General features: G+C 38.8%; 1 protein-coding gene across 1 annotated transcript in view; it reads right to left on the bottom strand.

Moving 5' to 3' along the window:
• The window catches only part of Tenm2 (teneurin transmembrane protein 2), a 922,633-nt gene extending 921,179 nt beyond the window's left edge, over positions 1 to 1,454 (bottom strand). Inside the window, exon 1 of the mRNA XM_052195978.1 lies at positions 1,220 to 1,454. Coding sequence (XP_052051938.1) covers positions 1,220 to 1,445 — 226 coding nt within the window. The 5' untranslated portion in view covers positions 1,446 to 1,454. The remainder of the gene's footprint in view (positions 1 to 1,219) is intronic.
• Between the last annotated feature and the right edge of the window lie 14,074 nt (positions 1,455 to 15,528).

Raw genomic sequence — 15,528 nt, 5'->3', positions numbered from 1 at the left:
ATGGCAACAAAAGCAATTTTAACTGCTTATTGATTTAAGAATATTTCGTTAAATATAACAGGAGCTCGGTTAAAAATGGGAGTATTTAAGATGTTTCAGAACAACATGTGACCTGTACTTTTATAAATCTCAGGCACCATGCTATTTCATTACATACGTGTGTATTTTCTATAAAATAAAAAGAGATAAAATGCAAGAACTGAAGGGAACTAAGAAGCCAGGAATGGAATTCCATGTGTAGGTATCTCTTTAGGAATTATAGGCATTCCAGTATTTACTGCTGAGGACACAGAAAAAGAAATAAAGAATCAGTATTATAAAACAAATGATGAACTAACCCGGCTGGACAGGGCCAAGCCCCTGGGGTGCTGGCTGTGTGACCCTGCCTAGTGCGGCTACTGCGGCTTGCGCATTCACTTTTAGTTTTGCCGAGCTATTAATGTGACTGGTGCACGCTCGGCTGGTATTCGAGAAGAAAGGCACAGAGCAAGTGCGACTTACACTCTGACCTCCACACTGCTTGGCCTCAGTTCACAGGCCTAGACAAGTGACTGTGGAATTCTGCATGGATACTGGACACAAAGAGTTTGTGTGCCTCAGAGAGAGGTCTTCCTAAATAAACCAAGACGTTAGAGTAAAAGTGAGGTCTAATGAACAGGAAAGGGGAGAGACATATGGGTACAATTGGATTAAAGTGTTGATTTGCCCAGTTACAATCCTAAACATGGAAATAAGAACACAGAAATCAGAATTAGCACCATTGTGTGTGTATGTTTTGCCAGGAAGTTCTCAAATGTCTTTTAATACGGACGTGATTCATTTAGAGTGAATATAATTGAGTGGGACAGTCAAAATGAGTTCTCAGAAGTTTGGAGTAAACTTCAAAAACCAGGGTGAAAGCCTCCTATCAAGCAGACAGAGAATTTCCATTGTCACAGGAATACCTTTTACAAAGGCAAGGACCTTCGTGCTACATCTGAGGAGACTTACAGAAGTTCTCCAAAAAGCAACTTCCATATTGCTGAGCTATCTAGCATCCACAATAACGAAAAGGAACTTTTCACCACAAAAAAAGTTTGTTTTTAACTATGAGTTAGTTGTGTAGTTGTGTGCACTTCAGTCATCAACATGAGACAGGGCAGGTCAGGAATGGGGGTGGATCCTAATGGGTGGGGCAGAGCTGGGATATGAGCCTATCGGGTGGGGTGGTGTTGCCTACCTTGTCGAGAAAACTCATCGGACTCCCGGTGCACCAGGTCTGTGACTCGGTTTCCGTAGTGCATTCTGCTGTCATGGTCATAAGCCTTCAGGGTCTCACTGGAACTGTAGGACTTCTGCGTGGGCACACGGCAGTCCTCACTGTCCAGAGAGGAGCTGGTGTAGCGACACTCCTTGCCACACCGTCCCCTGGTCAAAGAGCGATGTCGCCGATCCTTTACATCCATTATTCCAGATGAAATGGAGCTCCCCGACTTTCAGAAAAGGAGAGGCTGGAGTGCTGGCACCTGTCACTTTACCCACCTAGAAGCATAAAAATAAAAACAGTTAGAAAAGTAAGTAAGTGAGTAGATAAACAAATGACTGTGATTTCAAGCAGTGTGACTGTCAGTTCTGACCCCTGAGGAAATGTAGAGGGGAAACTGCTAGGCCTGCACACCTTCTTTTGGAAAAAAGCTTGATATACACTTAAATCTCTAGTCTGCAAACAGCTCTAGACAATACAGGCAACTTTGCTTACTGTCTAATTTAGCACACTCAGGGGAGGGTAGTAACAAGAAGCTCATCTCCTGATTGCAAGGGCACAGAAAACATGATCATTCTGTCGCTGGCATGGGAGATCTAGTTATGAGGTCAGGTCGATCAAAGCCAAATCGAGTTTGCTTCTGTTCATTGTGAGATTTTATTTGTTTGACGGTTTTCATTTTGGTTTTTGTATGGAACGATTAGCGAGGAAAAAAAATAATTCTCAAAATAGGAAGAAATGTCTGAAGAAGAAAGGAAGATAGGGAAAGAGAAGGATAAAGGAAAGAAAACGTGGAATATAAGTGATCATGTAGAAATATTTATGATTTGCTGTGATTCTAGGTTATTCAACCAACATTAAACTGAAGCCATGGCCCAGAGAATAATAATGTAAGATGCTGATGACATGCAAATTATCTTCTCACTCCATCTCTGTCTTTGTCTCTGACTGTGTGTGTGTGTGTGTGTGTGAATATGAGTGCAATTTCACATGTGCCATATGTGAACAGGTCAGAGAACAGTCTTGACTGTTGCTCCCCTCTTGGTTTATCTGTGTTGTGTACCCCAGGCTGGCCCACAGGCATCTGGGTGTTCTCCTGTCTCTACCTCCTATCACACCAAGCCCTGGGACTATAAATGAGTGCTCCAGGGTCCAGCTTTGCACAGCTTCTTGGGATTCAGGCTCAGGTCCTCTTGCTTGCAAAGCTAGTGCTTTGCCTATTGAGCCATCTGCCCAGTCCACCCCTGATTTCTTCAATCAGCCTTCAGCCAACTCTAATTAGTGTTTTCTCCTTGGGAGAGACACTGTATCTGAAAAGAGCTGGGTACTTCTTCCCAGCGACCATTTAGTCAATAAGAGAACTTACTGAGAGATGTGTATCCACATCACCACCTACTTATCAACCTAAATGTCCACTGGCCCTCTCAGTGACAGGACACCTGCTACAAAGAGGGAAGTAATGAGTAACTGTGAATGTGATAGGGATGTAGAAAGGAAGGAATCTTTCTAACACATGAACTCGCCTTTGCCTTCACCAAATTCTGTGCCAAATATTATTGAGAAAACACCAACCGTATGCTTAGCAAATAATGACAAAAATGCTTAGGCACACCCAAGTTTCAAATGACAGGTTCTCACTGATTCCATTTGCCATGGAAGGATAGCCTGGACCATAGAACCAGGGCCTGGGCAGAACAGACCAACGCACATTTTAATTAAACTGGAAAAGTACAACCCAGAGCAGGGGTAATGATTTTCCTCCAGGCTACTGTTACTCACTGCCTCGTTGATATGTCAGGAACTACTTGGGGACCAGATCTGTAGTTCTCAAGCCCTCTGCTCTTCATTGGCTGTGTAGACACTGAAGTAGGACATCTCTATGTACAAAAAGGCTAAGCCACGTGCATATGAGTATAGACAGCATGGAGCCAGAGGCCCTAAAAATGAAGTCATTCTGCCTTTCTCTTTTCACACAGATATCTTTTTTCTCCAGGGTCCTCCTAAACCAACCAATCATATACTTTATCAACTCTTGCCTGAAAAGTAGAAAATTCTGTTTAACAGTTAGCAAAGATGGAAGGATGCACACCTGTTGCGAAGTTCAAGAACATGAATGCTTTGGCCATAGCTGCTTAGATAATAAACCATATGGTTTCCTGATATCTGGAGTTCCTCAGTCAGCAAGACCATTGAAAGTCACACAGTAAGACCTTAGAACCTTGGTGAAGGACACTAATGTTGGTATGGAATATTGTATTGCTATAATCAATTCAATTATCATTATATTGATACAATTTCGAAGGCCAAACCCCTTGTCCTTAATTTCAGCATGATTTTGGAATTCATGCCTAGTCTATTTGAGTGTATGTCTCTGAAGTGTGGTAGATGCCAATCTCATCATGGTCACTCACTAGCCAGTGACCTTGTCTAAACCGCGTCTGGCCCTTGTAACTCAGCTTATCAGTCAGTCCAAATGAAAAATCACCACATCTACTTCACAGGGATTTCCACAGTATCATAGTAAATTGCCCAGTGTGGTGGTGTCTAGAATGTGATATACAGCTTTATAACAGCACATGCTGATTATTAAAAACTCAACTTTGTTATGCAGTCAAGAGTCTTGCATAAGCCAGTGTGGAAGGAGGGTGGACAAAACCAAGAAGCTATTCTTCTTGTTCAGGCCAGTGCTTAAACTAGACACTGATCAATGAATCCCTCAGACCATGGTATAGAAAAATAAGAGAGGGTCACCAACACTAAAGGGTCACAGGTGGCTTTAAAGATGAAGGTGATTGGTCAATTTTATAATTTGCTTCTGTTTTGCTTCACTGCTAGTTTTTTTTTTCTTTCTCTTGTTAATATCATCAATGAAGCAGAGCTGAAATCTCCTAGATTTATCTTGTCCTCATTGCTTTGTGATTGTGTCAAAAGGTTCTCTCTTACTCTTGCTACGTGTGTGTATATTTGTACACATGTTCATTTTAGTTTGTACAACCTGCCCAAAGAGGGAGGCTAAATGTTTGTCACTTGTTAGCAAAGTATATGGACTTTGGTTTTAGACATCTCTGTATCTGCCTTAGACATGCAGTGTCCTTTTCCGATTTTTACATTCCTTTCTCTCAACTCACTATTATTAAGCTGAGTTTGTCAGTCCTGAATACGTGCTAGAAATTCACATGCAATGAGGCAAAATTAGTGACATTTTAGGGAAGCTGGATGTCTTAAAGAACCAGGCACGGTGCAATGAATGTTTATTTGCTTTTAGCTGCAAATTTAAAAATTGTCAATTTGAAAAACAACAAAGCAAAGAGAGACTATATTAAAATCTGAATCCCTGTCTTCTCTTTTGAGAGTCAGGGGGTCAGGAAAATGCTTCTAGATAGATGAGATATATATGTATGTTTGCCGATTCTCCTCATAAAGTATGAATGAGAATAATAAAGCAAATACATAAAACAAGTACAAGGAGAAACTGAATGGAGTAAAGAAAAATAGAGCCAGGTGCCGACCATGAAACAGAACAATTTCTTTTTGCCATACACTTCAGACGCATGACAAATAAAAGGAAGGAGAAGGATAACCTGGCAGAATTAAGTCAGTACCTTTTCCTCTGTATCAAAGACTATGAAAAGGTCACCTAATAAAAAATAAAGACTTTATATTTCAGCTGTCCTACTGCAGAAACCCATGTGGGATATGTGTGGGATATGTATGGGTAATATTCTCATTTCTACCTTCACCGGAAGTCATGATACTGTGCCAATAAAACATTTCTCTTGAAACAAAATTGTTCCAAAGAAGGCCAATGTTACGGTCTAACTTGGTTTGCTCCCCACCCCCATAGACTCATGTGTGTGAATGCTTGGCCCATAGGGAGTGGCAGTACTAGGAGGTGTGGCCTGGTGGTAGGAAGCGTGTAAGGGTAAGAATTGAGGTTTCTTATATGCTCAGGCTATGGCCAATGTGACAGGTGGTTTCCTCCTTGCTGCCTGAGGGTCTAGATGCAGAGCTCTCTTTTCCTCCAGCACCATGTCTGCCTACATGATGCTGGGCTTCCTACCATGATGATAATCAACGACACCTCTGATACCTGAAGTCAACTCCAATGATATGTTTTCCTTTTTAAGAGTTTCTACGGTCATGGTATCTTTTCACAGCAGTAGAAACCCTAACTAGAAAAGCAACAGTTCTAAGATTTTCATCCTTTTTTAGGATACAATGAAGCTCATTCAAAGAATTCTCAACTGAAGAACTTGGGATGGCGGAGAAGCATCTTAAAAAATGCTCAACTTCATTAGTCATTAGGGAAATGCAAATCAAAAGAACCCTGAGATTTCACCTTACACCAGTCAGAATGGCTAAGATCAAAAACCCAGGAGACAGCAGGTGCTGGCAAAGATGTGGAGAAAGAGGAACACTCCTCCACTGCTGGTGTGGTTGCAAATTGGTACAACCACTCTGGAAAGCAGTCTGGCAGTTCCTCTGAAAACTGGGCATCTCACTTCCAGAAGATCCTGCTATACCACTCCTGGGCATATACCCAGAGGATTCCCCACCATGTAATAAGGATACATGCTCTACTATGTTCATAGCAGCCCTATTTATAATTGCCAGATGCTGGAAAGAACCCAGGTATCCCTCAACAGAAGAGTGGATGCAAAAAATGTGGTATATATACACAACGGAGTACTATTCAGCCATTAGAAACAATGAATTCATGAAATTCTTAGGCAAATGGATGGAGCTAGAGAACATCATACTAAGTGAGGTAACCCTGACTCAAAAGGTGAATCATGGTATGCACTCACTAATAAGTGGATATTAACCTAGAAAACTGGAATACCCAAAACATAATCTACACACCAAATGAGGTACAAGAAGAAAGGAAGAGTGGCCCCCTGTTCTGGAAAGACTCAGTGAAGCAGTATTCTGCAAAACCAGAATGGGGAAGTGGGAAGGGGTGGGTGGGAGGACAGGGGGAGAGAAGGGGGCTTTCGGGACTTTTGGGGAGTGGGGGGTTAGAAAAGGGGAAATCATTTGAAATGTAAATAAAAAATATAACGAATAAAAAAAAAGATCTCTGTTCAAAAAAAAAAAAAAAAAAAAAAAAGAAAATCCGGTCTTCTGTCTCCTCAGTACATCATGCATCCTGACTGACTCAATATAGGAAGAGTTGAAGTAAAAAGTAGAGGGTTCTGACATCCAACAAGAACAGGGAATCTTTCTGCCCCTTGCAGCGTAACTACATACAAAACATGAGGGAGTACCAGGACCATTCTACCACAAACATCCAGAGAAAATCAGTGCAGGTCTATAATCTCAAACCTTGTACCCAAACCAGCTCCTAATAAGAAATCCTGACATTTTGCAACTTAACTTAGGGAATAAGGGAGAGAGGCTCTCTTCCCTTACCAGAGCAGAGTCATAAGAAACCAGATTTATAGATTTATATAAATATACAATGTTTATATAAATCTATATAAATAGATTTATATTAAATATACAATATTTTATATAAATAAAAATTGATACCACTAACATCATAGAACAAAAGACTCTGTTAGTATAAAAACAAAAATCACTTGTTATACAAAGAAGGCATGTGCTAGATGAGAAATAGAAATGCCACTCAACAGAGATCAATACCAAGATGACAGTGACGTTGACATTGTCCAATGTAACTTTTCAAACTGGTTATTATCAGATTGCTTCAATAAGCAATTAAGAACTCATTTAAATTGGAAAAAGTTAAAGTTCCACCAGAGAAATGGAAAATTCTCAGCAAATATAAAATAAAGAAGTTCCCTCCCATTATGAAAACACATATACACATAAATATATCACAAAGGACAAAATATTATTATATCTATCTATCTATCTATCTATCTATCTATCTATTTGTCTGTCTGTCTGTCTGTATATTATCTCTATATCATAATATAATCCATATCTATATCTATATAAAATGCTAATGTAAGGAATATCAAGGACCCTCAGAATAATACATAGCTAATGTGCCCGTCATGAGAGTCCTAAAAAAAAGAAAGAAGTAATGAAAACTTAGAGAAAATGGAAGCCAAATTCCCTCCACATTTAGAGAAATCATTAAGGTGTATGTTCTCAAAGATGAATGAACACCAAGCATGATAGCTCTAAGTGCATCCATATGCAGATGCATCATACATACCACAGTCAAACTTCTGAAAAAATGAATGGTGAAGAAAAGGCTCCAGAAAGCACTGAGGAAAATGGAAAACATTGTAGCCATACGCTAAATCTTGAATGAATCTGGAATACTCTTTGAAATGATGGTGAATGGGAGAGTTACCACAATCTATTTCAGGACTTGAAAAAGAAGTTCATTTCACCTCACTGTACCTAGTGAAGATAATTATTTAAAGGAAGGAGAAGTCAAGATAAACTCATGCATAAAAGTATGGCAGTCCATCACTAGCAGAGCAACATAGAAAGTGTGGCGAATTTGTTCAGTAAAATGTAAAGGACTCCATAAAAAGAAGAACCTGAGATATGAGGAAGGATAAGTGAATACAAGAAGCAAAAATGTGCATGAGTGAAATAGCACCTTCCCTATTATTTTTAAAGGTGGAAGAATAACATATCATCTCTGATATGATTCTAAATGCATATTGAGGTCATAGTTAAGAGATTATTGTAAAATGTGAATAATAAAGGGATGTAAGGACAGCTAAACTTTCCACATATAATTCTGGATAATAAAATATGAATTAAGTAGACTGTGAGCACACACACACACACACACACACACACAAACACACAGTGACTGTACAATCTGTCCAAAGTGATGAATTTAAGATCATTACAGATACATCAAAATGGAATTCTTAAGATTTAAGTTAGCTCACAATAAAGCTGAAAGAAAAAAACAAAAATATGGAGAATGGAAGAATAAACAGATTATAAAAATACCAGACTTAGGCCTTGACAGAAGAATAATTATATTAAATATACATGGTATTAATATATCAGTTAAAAGCTAGAGAATAGATGAGCAAATTTTAAAAAATGACCCAAATCTATGCTGCCAATTTGCCACTGCAACTATGAGATTATGGGCATATTAAAAATAATATAGCATGCAAATATTAAAATAGAACAAGAATGACTATATTAATATTACATAAAATGGCATTAATAGACAAAGGGGATTTCCAGTGGCAGAGAAGGGCATTTTATGAGCAGACAAGGCATGGCAATTCTAAGTAAATGTGTGTTTAAAAGACAAAGCAAAACACACATAAATGAAAAAAGAAAAAAGAAAGGAAAAGACAGAACTGGAAGAGAAGACTAGCAAAATCACAATTATTATTGGAGGGTGTAGTCCGAGCGTCCTGGAAATGGGTACAACAGAAGACCGTGAAGCACCAGAATCTATCAAAAAACAGATTATGAATTCTTCAGGAGAGACTGTGCAACATCAAGACAGCATCTATCCTGGACCATGACCAAAGTCTGAACAATGGAAAGGTAACTTACACCTTCTACATTATGTGCTCTGAAACTAATGCAAAGTAGTTAAACGGATGAAAAGCAGAAGGTAAGAACATCACGTGACAAACACACAGTTTTCTAAATAACCCAGGGATGAAATTTCAAGATAAGTGAGTACCAACAGTAAAGTTAATGAAAATAAAACCTTAACACACCCAAATCTGCAACAACTTACAGAAGGGATGAGAGGGAAATTACAGAACTACAATAACAAATTCAAAAATGGGGACAGCCTCTAGCTGGGAATCTTAGCTTGTTTGCCCAGAACTAGGAAAAATAAAAAGACAAAGATATTTTCAAAGGAAGAAAGGGAAATACCAAAGAGCGCCCCCCACATCAAATCAATAGATTTCAAAATCATAGAAGCACAAGAGAAAGAGAACATAAGCTCACTTAAAAAATGACCGACCAAATGGAAGAACCATTAGCTAGAGTGGCAACATTCAGAATATACAAGTTACCAACAGGTGCGGCTATAGGCCCTCCATACAGGAACAAAAAAATGAGAGGGTTTCATATATCACAATTAAATATGCACTCGATAGAATAAGATAAAAAGGATTTTTTCCAGAACACTCAAAGTGTACTCTTTCACCTATTATTAAATAGGCCACTTGATCAATCTTACCGTTAAATACTTGCTTTTAATTATGTAATTGGCACTGAAATTAAGCAGGTGTTGGTGTTTTCAAAAGGTTCTACTGAAGGAAGGAAGGAAGGAAGGAAGGAAGGAAGGAAGGAAGGAAGGAAGGAAGGAAGGAAGGAAGGAAGGAAAGGAGGGAAGGAAGGAAGGAAGGAAAGGAGGGAAGGAAGGAAGGAAGGAAAGGAGGGAAGGAAGGAAGGAAGGAAAGGAGGGAAGGAAGGAAGGAAGGAAGGAAGGAAGGAAGGAAGGAAGGAAGGAAGGAAGGAAGGAAAGGAGGAAAGGAGGGAGAGAGAGGAGGGAGGGTGGAAGAATGGATGGAAAGAAGGAAGGGAATAAGGGATGGAAGGAGAGAAGGAAGTGATGGAGAGAAGGAAGGGAGAATGAGGTTAAAGAAAAAAGTAATAATCTTTATATTAGCTAAAAGAATTCAGTAATTTATATAACTATTGCACACTGTGATAAACAGGAGTATTCTGGCTATGGGAACTGGAGCTGTAGCTAAAAATCAGAGAATATAATCTACCACAGTAACAGGCTAGGGAGTTGTAATTGTGTGACGGAAACAATCAATGCAGAAAAGCATCTGACAGAAGTCCCCATCCATTTATTTATAAGACACATACCCTCAAGAGCAAAAATCGGCGGGGGGGGGGGAACCTCTTCAATTGGAGCAAGAAGAACCATCCACAGACCTGCAGCTGACATGATACTCAGTGGTGGCAGAGTCCTTTGTTTCTAAGGATAAAGACAAGGCATGGGAAACTGCTCTTCCCAGTCCCATTGAATGCCATGCTATACCTTAGAGGCCACAGATCAGAAAACAAAAGTCATGACACTAACCATATTAGTAAGGGCATGATATTTATGCAAAACTTTTTGTAATGTATATTAAAATTCTAGACCATGTGTAAGTGTGCCAATGTCACAGGAATCAAACTAAACATGAAGAAAACACTTGCACTTCAAAACTCTAGCATGAGCACAAGCATACTGGAAATCAAAGCACAATTCTATTTACAATCACCTAAAGTGCAAAAGAGAGAACTAAATCTAATAAGATAGACATAGAAATTACATTTTGAAACTATATAAAGCAGGGTTATAGAAATTAAATGATTAAATAATTTGTATCAGATTAAGCAATATGTATCAGGTCATGGCTTGGAAGACAACAAAATAAAATTACAGTTCTCAAGTTAATATACAAAATAAATGAAGTTCAGATGAATTTGCAGAATAAATAGGTATTTAGACACAGAGAATATTGTAGTAAATTTATGCTGATGGGTAGAAACTAGGTTTTTGTTGTTATTTTCTTTAGATTTTTGTTTTTTGTTTTGTTTTGTAGAAGGATGTGAGCGGTCCCAGTCTACTCAATTTAAACTTTTGGGATCGAGAGCAATCAGTACTAAGGACTTGGCAGAGGACAGAGACATACATGGACATACTAGAATCATGAATCCAGATTCATACCCCTAAAAATATGTTATCAAGTTTCTAAGAAAGACGCCAAAGTCATTCAATAAAGAAAGTTCTGGTGGTAACAGAGTAGGTGGGAAGATACCCACTAGAAAAACTCGCTTCTCCTTTCCCTCAACTTTATTGAAAGAACAACAGCGTACATGTTAACAATGTAGAAATAAAATATAGATGCTTCAGAAAAACTGAGAAACCATGACACTAATTTAAAGAAAAGAATGAAACATGGCTTGAGGCTGTATATCAAATATAGAGTTATAAAAAGAAAAGTTAATGTAGTTTAATCTCTTCCCAATTAACTTTTTTATTTGTAAGGGACATGTTAAGGGGACATAAAGAAAATCCGTAAGGGGCTGGAGAGACGGTGCAACATCTAAGAGCTCATCCATCTCTTTGAGAAGACCTGAGTTCAGTAACCAAGATGCAAGTCAGGAAGCTCTCAACTGTCTGTTACTCCTGCTCCAGGACAATTTGAGATCTTTTTCTGGCTTCTACAGGCATTTGTACACTATACACACAGACACACACTTGCAAGCACACAGACACACATGTATACAATATACACACATGTATGCACACACAGATGCACACACACATACACACAAACACACATGCATATGCACACATATGCACACATATGCTTGTGCACACACACACACACACACACACACACACACACACACACACACATGCAGAATGGAGAAAAGGCTCAGTGGTTAAAAAAGAGTGTTTCCTGCTCTTCTAGAGGATCTCAGTCTGGTTCCCAGCATCCATGCCAGCTCACAAACAGTTGTAAACGCCAGCTCCAGGGAATCTGACACTTTTTAGCCTTCTTGGGCACTTGCAGGCAAGTACATGTATCTACTCACAGATAAACACATAAGTAAAAACAGAAAAAAAGTCTATAAAATAAACGTCTTTTAAAAAGACAATTTAGAGAGTGAGAGAGCACATTTGAAAATCAAATATTTGATAAAAGACAGATATTAAGAATACACACATTCACATACACACACACATACAAATTTAGGCCATTTAATTAGACAGTCTACCAAAGAACTTGGGTAGGATACACAATTATAAATATATAGATGGAAACATACTCTTACCAGCCATGAGAGAAAAGCAAATTAATACCAAAATGAGATATTGCTACAGACCTATCACAATCACTAAAGGAAAAGATTACAATAAATGTTGGCGGGTAGAAAAATCTGTTCTCCCATATATGTCTGGCCCAGATGTTACATTATACACCCACTCTTATCTAACTTAGCAACAGTTTAACACTAACAAACACACTAAACAAGTAACTACCATGCAACCCTGCAGTTTCTCTCCTGGGCATTTATTTAAGAGAAAGGAAAATATATGTTCTCCCAGAAACCTGAATAAGAGTGTTTGTAGAAAAATGTTCATTTATAATAGTCTCTAGCCAGACACAACCCAGATGTTCCTCCATGGGTGACTGAGTCAATACATTATGGTGAATTCTAAGCCTGCAAATCCTGCTCAGCAAAGAGAAGGGGTATGCTGTGCATATATGCAACAGGCAAGGAAAGAGTGCCAACTGTATGACTTCATTTATAAACACACGTGAAATGACAGGAAGCAATTGCAGGTAAGTGGCCTCCAGGATGGGGTAGGGTGTCAGAGCATGAGAGATATATAACATAAAACTATGGGAGGACTTGAGGAGGGAGATAAAAGTGTATCTTGACTATAAAACATCACTATCCTTGTTATGATTTTGATACTATAGTTTCCAAGTTGCTCTTGGTTGGAACCTAGCATAGGTTCCATTATCTTGGGTTGCTTCTGACCAAACATGACTCTATACAGCTACAAAAAACCAAAGCAAACTAAACAAAGAAACAAAAACTCCCAAAACAGAAAACAAAACAAAATAAACAATTCCCTCAAAGTTTACTAAGAGAAAATATCATTCCTTGGCACACCTGAGCTAAAAAATTTGTCATAAAATTAAACCCTAATTAATTTTTTTATTCAATATATCTTTTATTTACATTTCAAATGATTTCCCCTTTTCAGGCCCCCCCCCACTCCCCAAAAGTTACATAAGTCCCCTTCCTTCCCCCTGTCCTCCCACCTACCCCTTCCCACTTCCCTGTTCTGGTTTTGCCCTATACTGCTTCACTGAGTCTTTCCAGAACCAGGGGCCACTCCTCCTTTCTTCTTGTACCTCATTTGATGTGTGGATTGTGTTTTGGGTATTCCAATTTTCTAGGCTAATATCCACTTATTAGTGAGTGCATACCATGATTGATCTTTTGAGACTGGGTTACCTCACTTAATATGATGTTCTCCAACTCCATCCATTTGTCTAAGAATTTCATGAATTCATTGTTTCTAATGGATGAATAGTACTCCATTGTGTATATATACCACATTTTTCACATCTATTCTTCTGTTGAGGGGTACCTGGGTTCAAACCAGCTTCTGGCTGCTATGAACATAGTGGAGCATGTATCCTTATTACATGCTGGGGAATTCTCTGGGTATATGCCCAGGAGTGGTAGAGCAGAATCCTCCAGAAGTGACATGCCCAGTTTTCTGAGGAACCGCCAGACTGTTTTCCAGAGTGGTTGTACCAGTTTGCAACCCCACCAGCAATGGAGGAGTGTTCCTCTTTCTCCACATCCTCACCAATACCTGCTGTCTCCTGAATTTTTAATCTTAGCCATTCTGACTGGTGTAAGGTGAAATCTCAGGGTTAAAGAAAAATCACTCACATTGCTAACTGATATATACCTTTTGCTTCCCAAACTTATTATTATGATCATTGCATAATGCCTTTTTATTTTATTGCTTGATCAATTGATGTGTTTGAACTAGTTGGTTGATCTGTAGACTTTGTATTTGTTACTTAGGCATGCAGGACAAAACAAAATGGTTATGACCACCAAGAGGATGCACAAAGAGTGTAAGAAACAGCATCTGTCAACATACTTGTAATAATTCTAAAATGAAAGGATTTAATTTTACTCCCCTTTGGTTGCATAGGCAGCCTTTCATAAGGCATATTCACTGTCTACTATGGGAAAGCATTCTTAGGCCAGTGTCCTTGAAAGCTGAGGTCACCAATTCATGTGGCGAGACGCGAGTTTCCAGCCTGCTTCTAAAAAGTAATTAAAATTGCCTTGAAGCATTCAGAAAGATGGGAACCAAAATTATAAATCTTCTCCCCAAGCTTCAACCTCTCCCGCCACTGACAAACGGCCGTCACTGGTTGCTCCTGCCTCTGCCAGCTCATTACTGCTATGCTGGGGCTTGATTCTGTTACATTTCACATTTCCTCCCTTGAACGGTACTCACACTGCTTTTTTTCATCAGAGGCCTAAGTGGGTTCCATCACTTTAGCAGAACAGACTACAGAGATCTTGCCTGCGAGCCTTTGTCTAATTAACTAATCCTGTGAGTTGTAACACTGTTCACTGTTAACTTTGTGGAATATCCTACTACTTAAGGGGCTTGACTGGTTAATCACTGACAGCCAGTTCCATGTATGGGCATATGTTTGTTGGTACATAAATGAGTATGTTTGTGGATGAGCATGACTATATGCAAGGCTCTGCATGGATCATTGAAAGTGTTCTTTATGTTGAAATGACATCATAATAGTGATTGTTTCTATGTTCCTCAATCTCATTTCACTTCTTGTGCTAAGACTGGCCATTCTTCCTGCATGCTTGATTGGTTTCTATTTTGTAACTGACATTAGACTTTTGGGAAATACTATATGGAGAGAGAACCACCGCCACATTTCAACTACATTAGAAGTCTATTAATTTTGGTTTTTTGGAGGGAGGGGGCTCTTTCTTCTCCATTTCAAACATAAAGAACATTGGCAAAATTTAACTAGTAGGCATTTGCAGTTAGGAAAGACAAAGCAAACTTCTTGTTTCTTAATTTGAGTTCACGTTATATCTATCTTAGAATTCAAATCAGAAGTTTTATTAGATGAGCATATTTCTAATTAATATTTTATTTTATTATACACACACATGTATATACCATATATATTGATAGTTCAATCAGGGACCTCCTCTAAGTAAAATGACTTCCTTCCAATCACATGTGAATTGCATGCCATCTTGTTTCAAGGAGTATGGAAGATATGTTTGCTTTAATAGCAAAAGGATAGTGTCTTCTTTCTCTATCCTTTAGATCCCCACAAATAACCTAAAAATTTCATTCTCAGAGTCCTTTCTCCTGTCTTTGAACTCCTCCATGTAAGTGGCTTTTTAAAGGATCATTAAAGCACCAATTGAAAGGTAATATAGAATCAAGACATAAGAGAGAAGCGACCTGACGTAGATTATGAACTTAGAGTTCTACTCTGCCTCCTTCCATCCCCCAGCAGGGGAATGATGGATCAAGCACGGAAACCAGCTCCCTGCTATCTCTAGTGCCTTCTCGTAGTTTCATGTAAGATCAATTCTGAACAAAGATACACTCCAAAATATTTAGAGACAGAATATCCTGTGACCTCTGAGTGGACCTAAGAAAATCTGCTTTAAAATCTACAAAAGTGGAAGATAGTGGCCCGGTAATTTAATGCACTAGTAAATAAAAGGTCAAAGGCAATTTGCTTCCTGTTCCCCTGTGCCAT

The sequence above is a fragment of the Apodemus sylvaticus genome, chromosome 10 (assembly GCF_947179515.1).
Source record: "Apodemus sylvaticus chromosome 10, mApoSyl1.1, whole genome shotgun sequence".
NCBI lineage: Eukaryota > Metazoa > Chordata > Mammalia > Rodentia > Muridae > Apodemus > Apodemus sylvaticus.
This window is presented reverse-complemented; position numbering and strand designations above follow the sequence as displayed.